The 16,919-nt window shown below is 34.7% G+C and overlaps 1 protein-coding gene across 1 annotated transcript in view; it reads right to left on the bottom strand.

Annotated features, from left to right (window-relative positions):
- GPR137C (G protein-coupled receptor 137C) overlaps positions 1 to 16,919 on the bottom strand; it is a 60,577-nt gene that overhangs the window by 2,338 nt on the left and 41,320 nt on the right. Inside the window, exons 4-6 of the mRNA XM_011237294.3 lie at positions 1,733 to 1,882; positions 341 to 466; positions 45 to 163 (exon numbers count right to left, since the gene is read on the bottom strand). Of these exons, the coding sequence (XP_011235596.2) occupies positions 45 to 163; positions 341 to 466; positions 1,733 to 1,882 (395 nt within the window). The remainder of the gene's footprint in view (positions 1 to 44; positions 164 to 340; positions 467 to 1,732; positions 1,883 to 16,919) is intronic.

The following is a 16,919-nucleotide window of genomic DNA, read 5'->3' as shown; positions in this document are numbered from 1 at the left end:
TTAAGCTTAGGTCAATCTATTCAGTACTAATTCAGTACATCTACCTTCCTTCTCTTGAATTTCCCAGTCTTGGCAAGTCATCATCACTATCGTACCGTCTTGGATTGTCGAAAAAGTAAGCTCTGGAACTATAATTGTGACTATTTATCATGCCAGCAGGTGCCTGTGAACAAAGTATTAGATAGCATATGAAGATTTACTTTTCAACTAAGAAAGGAGGCTGAGATCTACAATGCTTTTTAGTTTTAAACTTTGCCAGAAACAGAAAATCGATACAAATGTTCCATTATTTTTTTTTAAATGAGGGGAACAGGTATTGGAGAATATTATGATATCATACCAAATTCTGGTTTAATCTCTGCGCCCGGAAAAAGAGTACCACTGACCATGCTGGCACATGTTCCCACAGAAAGAGGACCATTCCAAACACTATATACTCCTCTCCACTTATGTCTTCTAGATGAGCCTGTAAACACATAAGGACAGGGCAATTTTTAAATCTGTGTTTTGTATAAGCAGTCACCCTCCACAATTAATTTGCTTCAGATAGGATAAGTTAAGACACATCAACTATAGGCACATAAATCTCTAAATTCATTTTCCATATTTTGTGGTTTCATGTCCCTTACAGGACATAAAAATGCTTTGATGTTAAGTAAAATAAAAAGCGATTAACTTTTTCAATGCATCAATTTATGAAAATATTTTTAATGTATGGATAAGTTGAAGTGATCTCGTTTTTAGGCCCCACAGTCTGAAGAGAGCTATAAAAGAGACTACTGGTTCTAACGACTACTTGGGTAACAGAATAGCACTTACTGAGTTACACCTGTAGAGAAATGGCGCATGTTAAGTTGCTCAGCTCCACTGCTATTTAAAAACATGCTTTGAGGCCTAAACTTCATATTAAATTTGCCTTTATTCTACTAGATGTGGGGAGAGAGAAATGGCAAAAGGAGTGAAGAGAATCTGCCAGCTGGAACTCCATGTGAAAATTCCTTTTCTTGGAGAAGGGAAAAAAAAATCAAGAAAATTCCTTTTCTTTAGACAGGTAACTGAAATTCTGATAAAATGATATTCCAGAATACCTTAAATTCAGTGCAAAGTTAAATTAATATAAAGACATGACATGTAGCTACATCAAACTGCACTTCTAGGAAGGGGACGGAGAAAGCTGGGAGGTTAAATATGATAGCTAGTGCACTAGGAATTACCAGAGCAAACACAAGGACACCCAGGAACTATGAATGCTCTCCCATTATCATGACAGATGATGCCAGGTTTTCAGAAAAGTCCCTTATTTAAATATCTAAAACCAAACCAAATATTTAGGTTAAATATAAGTCTTGGGTTTTAGAGAATAAATTTCATCCTAACAAGATAAAAACATACCTGTATTCACTAGCTAATGACAGGCAGTCAATTTATCTAGAGATATTTAAACACTATCCTTGAAGAAATTAGTAAAACATAGGTTTATGACCAATGGGTTTATGGCACTATTAGTATTATCTACAAAAAGAAAAGTAAATACTCCTTTGGGAGAAGTTCTCTCTGAAGAATGATTTTAAGTGACACATGTAAATGAGGATTTTAAACACAGAACTTTAAGTATGATTACGGCTAGTAGGTAGAGATAAGTGTTTGTAAGTCAAACACTTAACACGTTCTCTTAGTTAAGGCTAATTTCATTACTCTACTGTTAGATTAGCAACACATGGTAGCTACTTACCTTATCTGAAAGATTATCCCAGCCATAATTAAATGGACTTTCTAATGTATCCTGAGATATGGTGATCACCACCAAATTATAACATGCTCTTGAAGAGTAGAGAAGAATGACTACAGAGCCCACGACAACAGTCTGGCACAGAGACATACCCTAGAAGAGAGAAAACTCATCACCACGACACTCCGCACAGTTGTCACGACAAGCTGTTCATCCACATACAACAGAGTCATCTCTTGCAATGCACTCTTAGAAAACACGGAGTGAGTGCCTGTTGGAATAAACTCTTGGTCATCCCACTTTATGATCCCTATCCTTAGACCCATTTGTGTTTAAACTATGCTATTAATACAAATAAGTTATTTGCCAACTTGCCCAAAGGCAGCTGGAGGAAGATTTTGTCCTGCCAAGATTACCTTACTCCCTTAAGTAATATATGAATAAATAAGTTGGCAAAATTGATACTAATGAGAGAAGTAGTTTAGTCATAATGAGAAAAGAATGGGAAACAGAAGCATTATTCCATTTCATACACTTAATTTCTAATGAGATACACAATTAGAATAGAATACAGCTCCTATGTTATTTGCTTCATCCTATTAAAGAGTTGATGTTAGTCCCTTAGTGATGTCATTACGTTGACAACAGAATGATGTAGGCACTCAAATGCACTTTCAAATCCATAATATTTTAATACCAAGGCTTCTATTGTTTCCCCAAATAGAAAACCTTGTCACTTATTATTCACTCACAATGTAGTACTCACACACAACTGGAGTGTGTGTACTGGAGAAAGGTGCGGGATCACCTTCTCACAGGGATTCCTAACCTGGGGTCTGTATTTCAACATAATTGATTTCCTTTGTAATCCTATTTATCTTATGCATTAAAAACATTATTCTAAGAAGTGACACAATCGCCAAAGAGACACGCTGCAAAAAACACCCAATGTGGTGTTTTGAAAGTTTGTGTTCCGGTTGTCACAATGATGGCATTTAGCGCACAAGGGTGGGGGATGCCAGATGACCTGCAGTTCACAGGAGGGATCTCCACACGAGAGAATTCCTCTCTAACCTTCGTAACTTTCCAATGTCCTCTTAGACATTCATGAAGATGAAAAACCTGTTTGTAATGATCTGAACCAAAACCTAATTGTTTTATGTATAAATGATGCTTACGTTTTCATAGTTTCAACAGATGTCCACATTTCCAGACACACATGGAACGTGTAAACTGAGGGAAATTTGTCCTTTGTTTTGTTCGGAAATTTATCACAAATGGTCAAACATTTCGGAAAATCATGATACGGACAGCATTACTGTGTGGGGTATGGAAGGCGTCAACACAATACGCCCGTCACAGCTTGCATTTGTAGCTATCCCATTCGGTATCTATGTACAGGTAACAAGCATCTGACTAGTGCATCATGTCCTCACATGCATGTATTGATATATTGGTCAATTACTTTCCTTTTATTTCCTCTTTTATCAAGGCCAATTATGTTGAATTTTTGAAGTTATGTGTATAGGCAGATTAATAATCTGTTAATCGCAGGATAGAAAGAGTTTATTAAAAATACTTATCAGAAGGGTGTGCTGGGTTTGGTAGGATTGAGAACCATTATTATCACTGACTTCTTTATAAGAACAACATATTTTAGAGGTATATGAGAAGAAGGAGAACTAAAGATAAAAGATACCTTGAAAGATGTTGAGAGTACCTTTTCGAGCTTACTACCGTAACAAAAAGTATGTGTGAAAATAAATAAGACCCTAGCAAGATTAAAATTTTCTAAAGCCAAGGCTAAAATTTTCTACGGTGTGAATTTTTATTCTTGTGAATCTCAAAAAAAGTTGTTAAGAAAAAAGCCAATCTAAAACCAATCCAGATCCAATTTTAAAAGTATTATATTATCAAGGTGACTGGGTGGCTCAGTAGGTTAAGCATCTGCCTTCGGCGCAGGTCATGATCCCAGGGTCCTGGGATGGAGCCCCGTGTCAGGCTCTTTGCTAAGCAGGGAGCCTGTGCCTGCTGCTCCCCCTGCTTGTTCTCTCTTCCTCTCCCTGTCAATTAATTAATAAGATCTTTAAAAAAAGAAGTATTAGATTATTAAAGAAATACTAGGTAACAAGAAGTTAGAATGCTGCCAGCATTACCATCATTTAAAATAATCCTAAGTAACTTTACAGAGAAATAAAATGACCGCTAAAAAGACATGATATGGAGACTTTGCTTATATCTGTCAATAATACAAAAAAAAAGGGTTTTGAGAAGAGCAAAGAATCAATAACACTGAGGCAATTAATAAAATAAAACAAGATTACAGTCAAATTACATACATATAACAATGAAAGAAGCCCACTAATTTAGAAAACAAAATAAGATTCTTCCCACAAAACACAGGATTACAAAACGAACAAAAACAGAAAAAGGATTCAGCAACATGGAAGCTGTTGTCAAAAGGTTGAAAATCTTCTTAAAATGAATAGAGTCATAACAGACACTCAGAAGCAATCCTCAAGAAATCATTCTCCCTTCCTCCATCTCTGACATCTACACCACTTTTTCAGAAATCCCTTAACAGACAAAGAAAGAAGAGTTACATCTCACTCCAGTATGCATATTATTAATACATTGGTATGTATGTCATTGACTATAGTTCGTTATTTGCAGGTATTTTTAAATGCAGGCATGCAGAAATTTCAACTTACTATTCACTGAGTTTTGACAAATGTGTACACCAGTATAACCCAAATCTTTACCAAAATAGAGAACATTACCATCACTCCAGAAAGTTCCTCACACTCCTTCCCCACCAGCCAAACCCTCAGATGCATATAGTCTCCTGCTTCTGTTTTTACCACAACTTAGTTCAGAACTTCATGTAAGTGGGACCATAGATATGAACTGTTTTGTAAGTTTCATTCACTCCACATGATGTTTTCTGCTTCGTCCATGTTGTTGGATGTTTCAGTAGTTTGGTCTTTGTATTGCTGAGGTGGATAATTGGAATGACCAGCTCCTCCTGGTTTGCTCAAGAGTTTCCTAGTTTTAGCACTGAAAGTCCCACATCCCAGAAAACTTCTCAGCCCCAGAGAAACCAGGACAGTTAATCACACTAATTCCACCGTATAATTAGATGAGATTGTTTATATGACTGTTCTGTCTGTTGATGGACAGTTTCTAGAAACATTCTTATACAAATCTTTTTGTGGACATGTGCTTTCACTTCTTTGTGGTAAATACCTAAAAATGGAATTACTGACTCATATGGGAGGTATAAGTTCAGCTGTATAAGAAATTGCCAAATCTTTTTCCAAAATCGTTGTACACTTCCAACAAAGTATGAGAATTCCAGTTACTCCACGTCCTAGACAATATTAGGGGTTTTCAATCTTTCTAATTTTAGCCATGCTGGTGGGTGTGTAGTTGTATCTCCTTTTGGTTCTAATTTGCATTTCCCCAAAGACTGACATTTGGCTAATTGGTCATTTGTTTATCTTCTTTCTGAAAAAATCTATTCATATCTTCGACCACTTCTATATTGGGTTGTCTTTTTTTTTAATTGAGTTGTAGGAGATATCTATATATGCTGGAAATGAGTCCCTTGTCAGAAATGTGTATTGCAAATATTTTCTTGAAGTCTGTGGTTTTGCCTTTGCATTTTCTTAGTCTTTTCTTTGGATGAGAATTTTTTTTTAATAATAATTTTTTATTATGTTATGTTAGTCACCATACAGTACATCCCAAGTTTTTGATGTAAAGTTCTATGATTCATTACTTGTGTATAACACCCAGTGCACCATGTAATACGTGCCCTCCTTAATACCCATCACCAGCCTAGCCCAATCTCCCCCCTCCCCCCCTCTAAAGCCCTCAGTTTGTTTCCCAGAGTCCATAGTTGGATGAGAAATTTGAACTTTTAATTAAGTTTAATGTATCAATTTATTCCTCCTGATTACTTTCTATGACCTAAGAAATTTTTCCTTACTCCTAAGTTGTAAAGATACTCTTCTGTATTTACTTTTAGAAGCTTTGGAGTTTTTTCATTTATATTTAGGTCTATGATCCATTTTGAAAGTTTTTTGTGTGGTTATAGTATGAGATGAAGTTAGGGGTTCATTTTATTTCATATGAATATCCAGTTTTTCCAGCCTCATTTGTTAAAAAGCTTTCATTTTCCCTTTGGATCGCTTTAGCACCTTTGTCAAAAATCAAAAGACTTTATAAGGGTGGATTGATTTCTAGGCTTTCTATTCTGTTCTATTGATCTGTTTGCCTCTTCTATGCCAGTCACACAGTGTTTTAATTATTGTAACTTTATACGAAATTTCAAGCCATGTAGGTTAAGTCCCTGCTTTTTCAGGGTTTCTTTCTGCATTGTTCAATGTAATAGCCATTAGCTACAGGTGAGTGTTTATATTTAAATTAAATTATTTATTTACTTAAAGAGAGAGAGAGCCCGCAAGAGGTGGGAGGAGGGGCATAGGAGAAGGAGAGGGAGAACCAGACAACCCGCCAAGCGGGAAACCCACTGTTGTGCTTGATTCCAGAACCCTGAGACCAGGATCCTGAGATCAAGACCTGAGCCAAAGGGACACTTAACTGATTGAGCCACCCAGGCACTTCCTATAAGGGACTCTTAACTATAGGAAACATACTGAGGTTGCTGGAGGGGAGGTGGGTGGAGGGGCTGGAGTAACTGCATGATGGGCATTAAGGAGGGCATATGATGTGATGAGACTGGGTGTTATATGCATCTGATGAATCACTGAACTCTTCCTCTGAAACTAATAATACACTATGTGTTAATTACTTGAATTAAATAACAAAATTTAAAAATTAAATTATCAGATCCTCTGTCACAATAGCTACCTTTCAAGAGCTCAATAGTTACATATGGCTAGTTACCATACTGAATAATGCAGATAGAAAATACTTTCATTATCAGACAAAGTTCTATTAGAAACACTACTTTAAAAGTACTTTTAGGTCCTTTTCATTTCTGCATAAATTTTATAATAAAATTGCCAATTTCTGTTTTTAAGAATCTCAGGGTAGAATTATGATTAGGATTGCTTTCAATCTGTAGATCATTTTGGGGAGAATTGCCATCTTAACAATACTTCATCTTCCAATCCATGAACAATGGTGTCCGTTGATTTAAGTCTTCTTGAGTTTCTCTCAGCAATGTTTTGTAGTTTTCAGTATAGAGGTATTGTTTTTTGGAAAATCTTTTCCTAAATATTTTGTTTTTTGATGTTAATATAAACGGGGTTATTTTTTAAATTTCATCTTCTAATTATCTGCTCTTAACATATCTAAAAATACAATATAATTTTGTATTTTGACCTTGTATCCTGAGAACTTGCTACATTCAAAGTTCTAATAGTTATCTATTTATTTAAATATTTAGTTATTTAAGATGTTCTACATAAACAATTCTGTTGTCTGCAATTAGAGACAGTTTCACTTTTTTATTTCCAATTTTATGCCTTTTGTTTCTTTTTCTTGTGTTCTTGGAATATTGAATAGAAACGGTGAGAATGGGCATCCTTGCTTTGTTCCCAATCCTAGGGACAAAACAGTACTTTAAGTATGGCATTGATTGTAGGTTTTTTTTTTTTTTTTAAGATTTTATTTATTTATTTGACAGAGAGAGAGAGACAGCCAGAGAGAGAGGGAACACAACCAGGGGGAGTGGGAGAAAAAGCAGTCTCCCAGCGGAAGAGCCTGATGCGGGGCTCGATCCCATAACGCGGGGATCACGCCCTGAGCCAAAGGCAGACGCTCAACGACTGAGCCACCCAGGCGCCCCTGATTGTAGGTTTTTTATAGATGTCTTTTTATCAGACAGAGGAATATTCCTAGTATTCTCTATCCCCCCCCTTTTTTTTTAAATCATGGAGGTGCTGAATTTTTTCAAATGCTTTTCCTACATCTATTCAATTTATTATTTGTTTTTTTCTCTTTGTTCTCTTAATGTAATGAGTTAAATTGATTCATTTTTAAATGTTAAACCAATGTTGCATTCCTGGGATAAACTGTTCTTGGTCATGATTTATTATCCTTTTTATTTGTTTCTTAGATTCTGTGCCTTTAAGTATAAGGGACACTAGTTTGTAATTTTTATTTGTTTTGTAATATCTTTGTCAAGTTTTGGTACCACAGTAATGCTGTCCTCATTATATGTTGGAAAATGTTCCTTCCTTCTCTATTTTCAAAAGAATTTGTTTAATATTGGTATTATTATTTTTTAAAATACTTGATAAAATGAACCAGTGAAACCATTTAGACCTAGAGTTTTCTTTGAGGGGAAATTTCTCATAACAACTTAAATTTCCTATAAAATTCAGATTTTATATTTTATCTTCTAACAATTTGTTAAGTTGTATTTTTAAAGCAATTTATCCATTTCCTCTAAGTTGTCAAATTTACCCACAGAGTTGTTCATAATATTCTTTCATTTTTCTTTTAATGCCTACTAAGATCTATAGTGAAATTCTCTCTCTCATTCATGGTGTTGACAGTTTGTTTTTTCACTCTGCTTTTTTCTGTACATGAAATTTGTTGATCTACTCACAGAATTAAATTTTGGCTTTAATTTCTTTATTGTTTATTTTCTGTTTCACTGATTTCTATTCTTATCTTTATTATTGCAGCCCTTCCACTTATTTTGCCTTTTTTTTTTTTTTTAAACTTTTTCCTAGTTTCCCCCAGTAGTGTCTAAGGTGAAATCTTAGGTCACAATTTTATATCTTTTTTCTATTCTAATATATAGCATTTAAAGGTATATTTTTCTCTTTAAGCACTATTTTAGCAGCATCCTAAAAATTTTGGTCTATTTTATTACCCATCTATACAAAATCTTTTTTTTTTTTTAAGATTTTATTTATTTGTCAGAGAGAGAGAGAGCACAAGGAGAGGGAGCTGCAGGCAGAAGGAGAAGCTGGCTCTCTGCTGAGCAAGGAGCCCAATGTGGACTCCATCCCAGGGCCCTGGGATCATGGCCTGAGCTAAAGGAAGACGCTTAACCTATGAGCCACCCAGGCATCCCTACGTGAGATATCTTCTAATTTTCCTTGTGATTTCTTCCTTTTCCCATGAGTTATTTAGAATTACATTGTATAATATTTAAATATTTGGATTTTTTAATATATCACATCATTATTGATGGTTAATTGCATTATGGCAAGAGAACACTCCTTGAATCCAATCCTTTTGAATGTATTGATACTTGTCTTATGGTCCATTATATGGTTTATTTTGATGACCATTTCCATGCTCAATTGAAAGGAATGTATATTCTCCAGTTATTGAGCATCAATTAGCTTAAGGGTGTTGACAGTGTTGTTAGATTTTTTGCACTGATTTTTTGTTTTAGCAATTGTTGAGGATGCAGCAACACAATCTCCAACTATAATTGTACAGATTCCCCCCCTTTATTTCTTACTATTTGGTAAATCTTTTTTCTGCCTTATTTCCTTTGGCTTCATGTGCACATTTATAATTTTTTTAATTTAAATTCAATTAGCCAGGGCGCCTGGGTGGCACAGCGGTTAAGCGTCTGCCTTCGGCTCAGGGCGTGATCCCCGCGTTATGGGATCAAGCCCCACATCAGGCTCCTCCACTATGAGCCTGCTTTTTCCTCTCCTACTCCCCCTGCTTGTGTTCCCTCTCTTGCTGGCTGTCTCTATCTCTGTCGAATAAATAAATAAAATCTTTAAAAAAAATAAATTCAATTAGCCAACATATAGTACATTATTATTTTCAGAGGTAGAGTTCAAGAATTCATCAGTTGCATATAACACCCAGTGCTCATCACATTGCGTGCTGTCTTTAATGCCCAGATTTAAAATTTTTAGGTCTTTCTGATGAAATGCATCTCTTTATATTTGGTAATATTCTTTACTTCCTGATGAAAGGTATCTCTCCATATCTGGTAATACTCTGTCTTTAGGTTTATTTTATCTGATATTAAAGGGCCTTCTACTCTTAAACTGAATGCCTAGTATATTAGTTTCCATCTATTTATTTTTGACTTATGTCTTCTTTTATATTTAAAGTGCCATTTTGACAATCTCTCCTTTTTAATGGGAGTATTTAGCCCATTAACGTTGAGTACAATTGGTGATATGTTTGGATTTAGATCTTACATTTTACTGTCTGTTTTCTGTTTGCTCCTCTTGTGTTCTGTTGTTGTTGTTTTTCCTCTATCTCTTATTTCCTGTGTTCTTTTGGGTTAATTGAGTATTTTTTGGAATTCCATTTTATCTATTGGATTTTTAACTATATTTCACTAGTTTTTGTTTTTTTTGTTTTGCCCTAAGTGGTTGCTCTAGGGCAGCAGTTCTTAAAAAGTATGGTCCGGGGAACTTAAAGATCAAAATCAAAATGATTAAAAAAATACTGAGATGTTATTTACCTATTGTACTCTAATTCTCTTTAGAAAGCACAGCAGAGTTTTCCAGAGGCTACATGATAAGGGATGTCAATATTTTGTGTGCATTGCATTCTCGTGTTTTCTAGAATTCCTGTTATAATAAAATTAGGGTATAAATATGTGCATATTTAGAGATGAACTCAGCTTGTTCTCTTACTTTTACTGGGTTCTTACTAGTCTTCTTTGGTTATACCTGTTATATCTGCTGAAACCTTATTATCATCCAATATGTAGTTATTTTGAAATACTGTATCTTCATGGAAATACAACAGGAATAGGTATTCCTGACAGATTTGTTTTATAATATTTAAGAACTTTAAAAAATTTAAAATTTGATATTAAACTCATTTTGAAATTAATCATATTTTATTCTAAAGTGAAAACATATTTTTTCATATTTAAGAATGGATTATTGGCTTAAGAATGGGGAATTTGGGGCGCCTGGGTGGCACAGTGGTTAAGCGTCTGCCTTCGGCTCAGGGCGTGATCCCGGCGTTATGGGATCCGAGCCCCACATCAGGCTCCTCCGCTATGAGCCTGCTTCTTCCTCCCACTCCCCCTGCTTGTGTTCCCTCTCTCACTGGCTGTCTCTATCTCTGTCGAATAAATAAATAATATCTTTAAAAAAAAAAAAAAGAATGGGGAATTAGTTTTTTAATGGATACAGAGGCTCAGTATGGGGTAATGAAATGTTCTGGAGATAGACAGTGGTGATGGTTGTACAACAATATGAATATACTTAATGCCACTGAACTGTAAACTTAAAAATGAGTAAAATGGTAACTTTTAATTATGTATATTTTGCCACAATAAAAAATATCTTTCTCAACATACAATGTTCCTGTTTGCCTCTAAGATGCTGAGAAAGATGAAAGTGATTACAATTCTCTGATTCAATGAAGAAAGGAATCTACCTCAAAGGAACTGGATGAAACTGATTTCTGTTTTGTTTCAGCAAATAAAATGTAATGAAAACTATCTTTCATTAGGCTTTGCAAATGTTAATAATTTACCTTATTGTGTCTTCTCTGAGAGAGCCTTCTTGAATAGTGTTATGGCACAATGAAGCTGCAACGTCATGTGGAGACCAAACATTCATAGTTTAAAAGCAAAAGGAATTGAAAATTTAAATGCAGGTGTGGTGAGCACTTTAAATACCAAAAATTGTTTTCATAACTTTCCAAACCAGGAATGAAAAAGTCATTCAAACATTTCACAGACTACATTATTATATTGCTATAATATATAGCATTGGCTATACATTGCCTGAGAAAGCACACATAGTAGCTGAGAAACCAGTAAAGACTTACACGGTTGACCTGGCTGAATGCCTACTGGATGGGAAGTCCATTCAAGAAATTATGGCATTGCCATTTTCCAATAATACAGAAATCCACTGATTTAAAGATTTAACTGAAAACAAAGAGTGATTTAATATCTTGTCTACAGATTTATGCTTTTGTCTTACAAATAAATGAACCCGATACGGCAAGACTAATTTTGTTTGTATTCATATGGTGTCAGCACCAGCTAATCATCCAGGAAGATATTCTTTTAGGTCAATGTTTGAGAAGAGACATAAGTGGCTGAAATATCCAAAGTGGTGAAAACTCTTCTGATTGTTTCTTGTGGGTCAACTATGTTGATATGTTCACTAATGGTACTAAAGCAATGGTAACTAAAACGTCTGGGCCTTAGTACAAATCAAAGCAGTGGCACCAAACTGTATCGTATTCTTTACTGCTATGCATTCCCAATTAAAAAAGAAAGTCAGTTTCACTTAATGATATCCTTGATGAAACAGTGAAAATATTTACCAGTTACCAACCCTAGAGTATGTGTCTATTTAATACTCTGTGTGATGAGATGAGACACTTAAAGCAATTCTACTGCATGCTGAAGTATGGTGGTGAAAGCACTTATGTGGTTGGTTGACTTGAGAGCTGAAGTAGCCACTTTTTTTCACAGAACACCCTTTTTTACTTAACAAACAACTATGGAAGACAAACAGTGGTTATTCAGACTTGGTTATCGGGCATATGTTCTTTTGAAAATAAATGAAATAAGACATTCACTTCAAAAAAAATACCTTACACTATTGTCAAAGGTGAAATATAAATTTTCAAATTAAAATAAGGATTTTTGAAAAATTGTAAGCACTTATGTCCCTGGTAAGACTGGCATGGAAGCTTCTGAAAACTTAAACACTTTTCTGATGAGATTGGAGGTGATATTAACAAATGTGATTTTCAATACTGTCCAGTGAAATGTATCATCATTTTGAAGATCTGGGACCACCTGTCTTTCAATGATCAACGCATGATGTTACACAATCTTTCAAAGTGCAAGATAGATCAATGGTCGTATAGAAAGTTCACCAATATGGTTTTAGATTCCACATGGAAACTATCTTCAAGAAATCTCCACTTCAAATTTTTGGTGTAGTATAGAGAAGAATATCCACATTTTTTTGAATAGGTTATTAAAATTCTCCTCCATTTTTCAACTACAGATATGTGTGAGGATTTTCTTCATATACTTCAACCTAAATGATGGATCACAACAGATTGAATGCAGAAGCAAACAGGAAAATCCAGCTGTCTTCCATTAAATTAGGAATTAAAGAGATCTGCAAAAGGTGAAACAATGTTGATCTTCTAATTTATTTTTGTTTTGGAAAATACAATTATTTTTCATAAAAACATGTTAACACAATGGATTTATTATTGTTATTTTAAGTGAATTAACAAATGAATATTTTTAGAATTTCTCAATTTTTATTTCTAATAAAAGATATAATCTATATAAACAATAGCCCTTTGGGGTTCTCAATAATTATCAGGGTTGTAATGGAGTCTTGAGACTAAAAAGTTTGAGAAGCCTACTCTAGAAATTATAATATATATCCTTAACTTTTCATGGTCTAAGTAATAGTCATATCATACCACTCGACATAAAATGTAAGAACTTTGTAACCATATGGATACATTTATCCCCTGTCTTTTATGCTATAGTTGCTATGGTTGTTATATATACTATATAGAGAATTATATATGTACATATGTAAATCTTACATTATAAGTTTTGCTTTGCACAGTCATATTTCTTTTTTAGAAATTAAGAAATTATATTTACCTACATATTTACTATTTCTTGTCTTCTTCATTCCATCCTGAAGAGATGAAATTCAAACTGAATTATTTCCCTTCAGTCTGTAGAATTTTCTTCACATTTCTAGTAATGCAGGTCTGCTGGTAACTAACCCTCTTAGTTCTACTGGAAGGTGTTTTTATTTTTTCATCATTCTTTACGTTTTTTGTATTTTGATTGGATATGGATTTCAGAGTTGACTACGTTTTTCCTTCACCATGTTAAAGATGTTTCCATGTCTTCTGGTCTCCTTTATTTCTGATGAGAAGTGATTGATCATTTGAATCAATGTTCCCTTATATATGTGTCATTTTTCTCTGCTTTCAAGATTTCCTTTTTATTTTTGGTTTTAAGTACTTTGACTATAACGAACCTAGGTGAGACTTTCTTTATTTTTATCCTGATTGGGGTTGCTGAACTTCATGAAACTGTAAATTTATGTCTTTCATCAAAATCAAAAAATTTCAATCATTATTTCTTCAAATATTTTTTCCAACCTCATTTTTTCTCTCTTTTCCTTTGGGGATTCCATTTATACATACTTCGGTCCTAAGATTCTGTTCATTTTATTATCATCTTTCACCTCACCCTCCTCTGTTCTTCAAACTGGAAACTTTCTGTTGATTTAAGTTCATTGACTTTTTCTTCTTTCATCTCCTATCTGCTGTTAAGCCCAACTGGTGACTTTTTAATTTTAAATATTGTACTTTTTAATTCTAGAATTTCTTTTTATAGTTTCTATTTCTCCTGAGATTTCCTACTTATTTATTTATCAAAGTATATTTTCCTTAAGCATACTTGAGCATATTATAAAATCTTTGTCTGATATAGCCAACATCTAAGTCATCTGGAAGGGGGAATTGCTTCCAATGATTGCTTTTTGCTTTTTGAGTATGAGTTGTATTTTTTCCTGTTTCTTCATATATCCAGTAACCTTGGATTGGGTTCTGGACCTTATGAGCGACATGCTTTAGAGAGTCTGGATTCTGTTATTTCTTCTGAAAAGTATTGATTTTTTTTCTTTTCCTTTTTTTTTCTAAAGCAAAAATTAACTTGGCTAGACTCAAATCCCAAGCCATCTCCTAAGCACAGATAGCAGCTGAAATATCACTAACTGTGCTACTTGAATTCTGTCCTGCTCATACGTACTTCAGGTATCACATAAAAATTTGGCAGAATTTGTCATCAGAATTTGTGGCTTTCCTCTATCTGGGTGTCTTCTTCCTGATATTTCCCAGTCATTTTCCATCTGTGGTAGTTACTTGAATTTTATCTTCTGATTCTTCAAGGAAGTAAAACAGAAGTTTTCTCTTCAAGTTTTGGCTGCCCCATGGATGAGAACTTCCCTCAGGCTAGAAGCTGCAAAAAACAGGAAACTCACTCAGTGTCATTTCCTTCTTCTAAGTGGTTGCTCTTCAGTGCCTTCAGTGCTTTTTATATTTTGTCCAGAATTCATCATTGCTATCTGTGGAAGGTTTGTCCAATAGAAGCTACTCAGCCATTACCAGAAGCAGAATCCTACATATATTTTTTGAAACAATCTCAAAATGCTATTTCCATTTTGAAATTAAAATGCCAAACTACACAATAAGAAAACAAAGTAATAGCAATTAGTAAATTAAAAAATATACAATTGATCCTTGAACAACAGTTGAACTGCATGGGTCCACATATGAACAGATTTTTTGTTTTAATTCTCAGTATTGTAAATGTATTTTCTCTTCCTTATTTTTTTTTAAAAGATTTTTTATTTATTCATTTGAGAGAGAGAGAGCACGAGCGAGAGCATGAGCAGGGCAGAGAGTCAGAGGAAGAGGGAGAAACAGACTTCCTGCTGAGCAGGGAGCCTGACTCCAGGCTCAATCCCAGGACCCCAGGGTCATGACCTGAGCTGAAGGCAGACACTTAACCAACTGAGCCACCCAGGCAACCCTTACTTATGATCTTCTTAATAACATTTTCTTTCCTCTCATTTACTTTATTATAAGAAAACAGTATATAATACATATAATATACAAACAAAGTATGTGTTAACTGAATGTTATATTATTGGTAAGTCTTCCAGTCAGCAGTAGGCTATTAGAAGTTAAATTTTGGGGGAGTCATTGTGTCACCTATGCTTAAAAAGAAACAAAGACATTAGAAGAAGTTTTTGGGGAGTCAAAAGTTATATGTGGATTTTATTTTAATTCTTAAAAAAGGTTTATTTACTTATGAGAAAGAGAGAGAGTATGAGCGGGGGAAGGGGCAGAGGGAGAGTGAGAGAGAGAATCTTAAGCAGACTCCCCACTGAGCACAGAGCCCTGACATGGGGCTCGATTCCAGGACCCTGAGATCATGACCTGAGCCAAAATCAAGAGTCAGCTACTTAACCAACTGAGCCACCCAGGCACTCTGTCATATGTGGGTTTTTTTCAGGGTCAACTGAATTTTGATAATTATAAGATCTAAACAGTTTCAAAAATAGTTTTCATGCTGCAAAGGCAATGAAATTAGATTTCTGGCTCCTATGGATTTTTAAAAATGGGACAAGTGTGTGGTGGGTCTACTCATCAACAGAGTAAGAAGTAAGACTTGAGGTATAAGAACTGGAGTAATGAAGGCAGCAAAGTAAAGAGGTGCCACAACTTAAGATAGGTAGAGTAAATCTTCATTATTCAGGAGAGAAATTATAGCAAAATATCAGGAAAGTTGTAATCATATCATTACAGAGGATGGTGCAGCCTCTATTTCTCTACCAGCATCTTCCCCAAATTCTGGTTAAATCATATTTCAGGGTGGTGGAAGAGAGACACTCATAGTATTTTAGCCTATTTCTTAAATTATGGCTTAAATTACCATAAACCACTGCCTTGGTTTTATAGGATCAGCTGGTCTACATGCAGAAATATCACTCAAATTGAATGTTACTGTGTCTCTGCAAGATGCTGATGCTATTTCCCATTCCAATATATTAAATTAATATGGATAAAGGGTTGAGTGAACATTGGACAGAAAGGTTTACATAGTAATTAAAACCTGGGAATTCAGGAGAGAGAGAGAATGCATTATTTGCAAATGGCTGACTGGGCTGGGAGACAAGCTGATCTGATACTAAGTATCAGACAATGATTCCTTTCACATTCTTATATAGATATAAAATTGTGCATGTCCCTAACCAGAGAAATAAACCCAAAAGCCTAACTTTTATTCCCACTGTGCCTTTGAGTGGTCTTTTATACAGATAATCCCAAACTATCATTACAGGGACTAAGCATCTACATTGGTTAAACCTTATTATCTGATAAATTATTTTGTCCACTAAAAATATTAGATGTTTTATGTTCTTATAAATATTCTTACTTTTTTCTGAAATAGAAAGGAATATTAGAATAAAAATAATTTTATCAGTATGCATTTATTTTTTTAAAAAGATTTATTTATTTGAGAGAAAAGAGTGAGTGCAAGCGCAAGCTGGGGGGAAGGGCAGAAGGAGAGGGAGAGAGTCTTAAGCAGACTCCACCCTGAGCCCAGAGCCCTGAGCCCCAAGACCCGAGCTTGGAGCACAGAGCTCAGAGGCTGGGGCCTGAAGCTCAATGTGGGGCTTGATCTCATGAC

Source organism: Ailuropoda melanoleuca, chromosome 20 (genome assembly GCF_002007445.2).
Source record: "Ailuropoda melanoleuca isolate Jingjing chromosome 20, ASM200744v2, whole genome shotgun sequence".
Lineage (NCBI taxonomy): Eukaryota > Metazoa > Chordata > Mammalia > Carnivora > Ursidae > Ailuropoda > Ailuropoda melanoleuca.
Note: the sequence above shows the minus strand (reverse complement) of the source record. Positions and strands in the feature narration are given on the sequence as shown.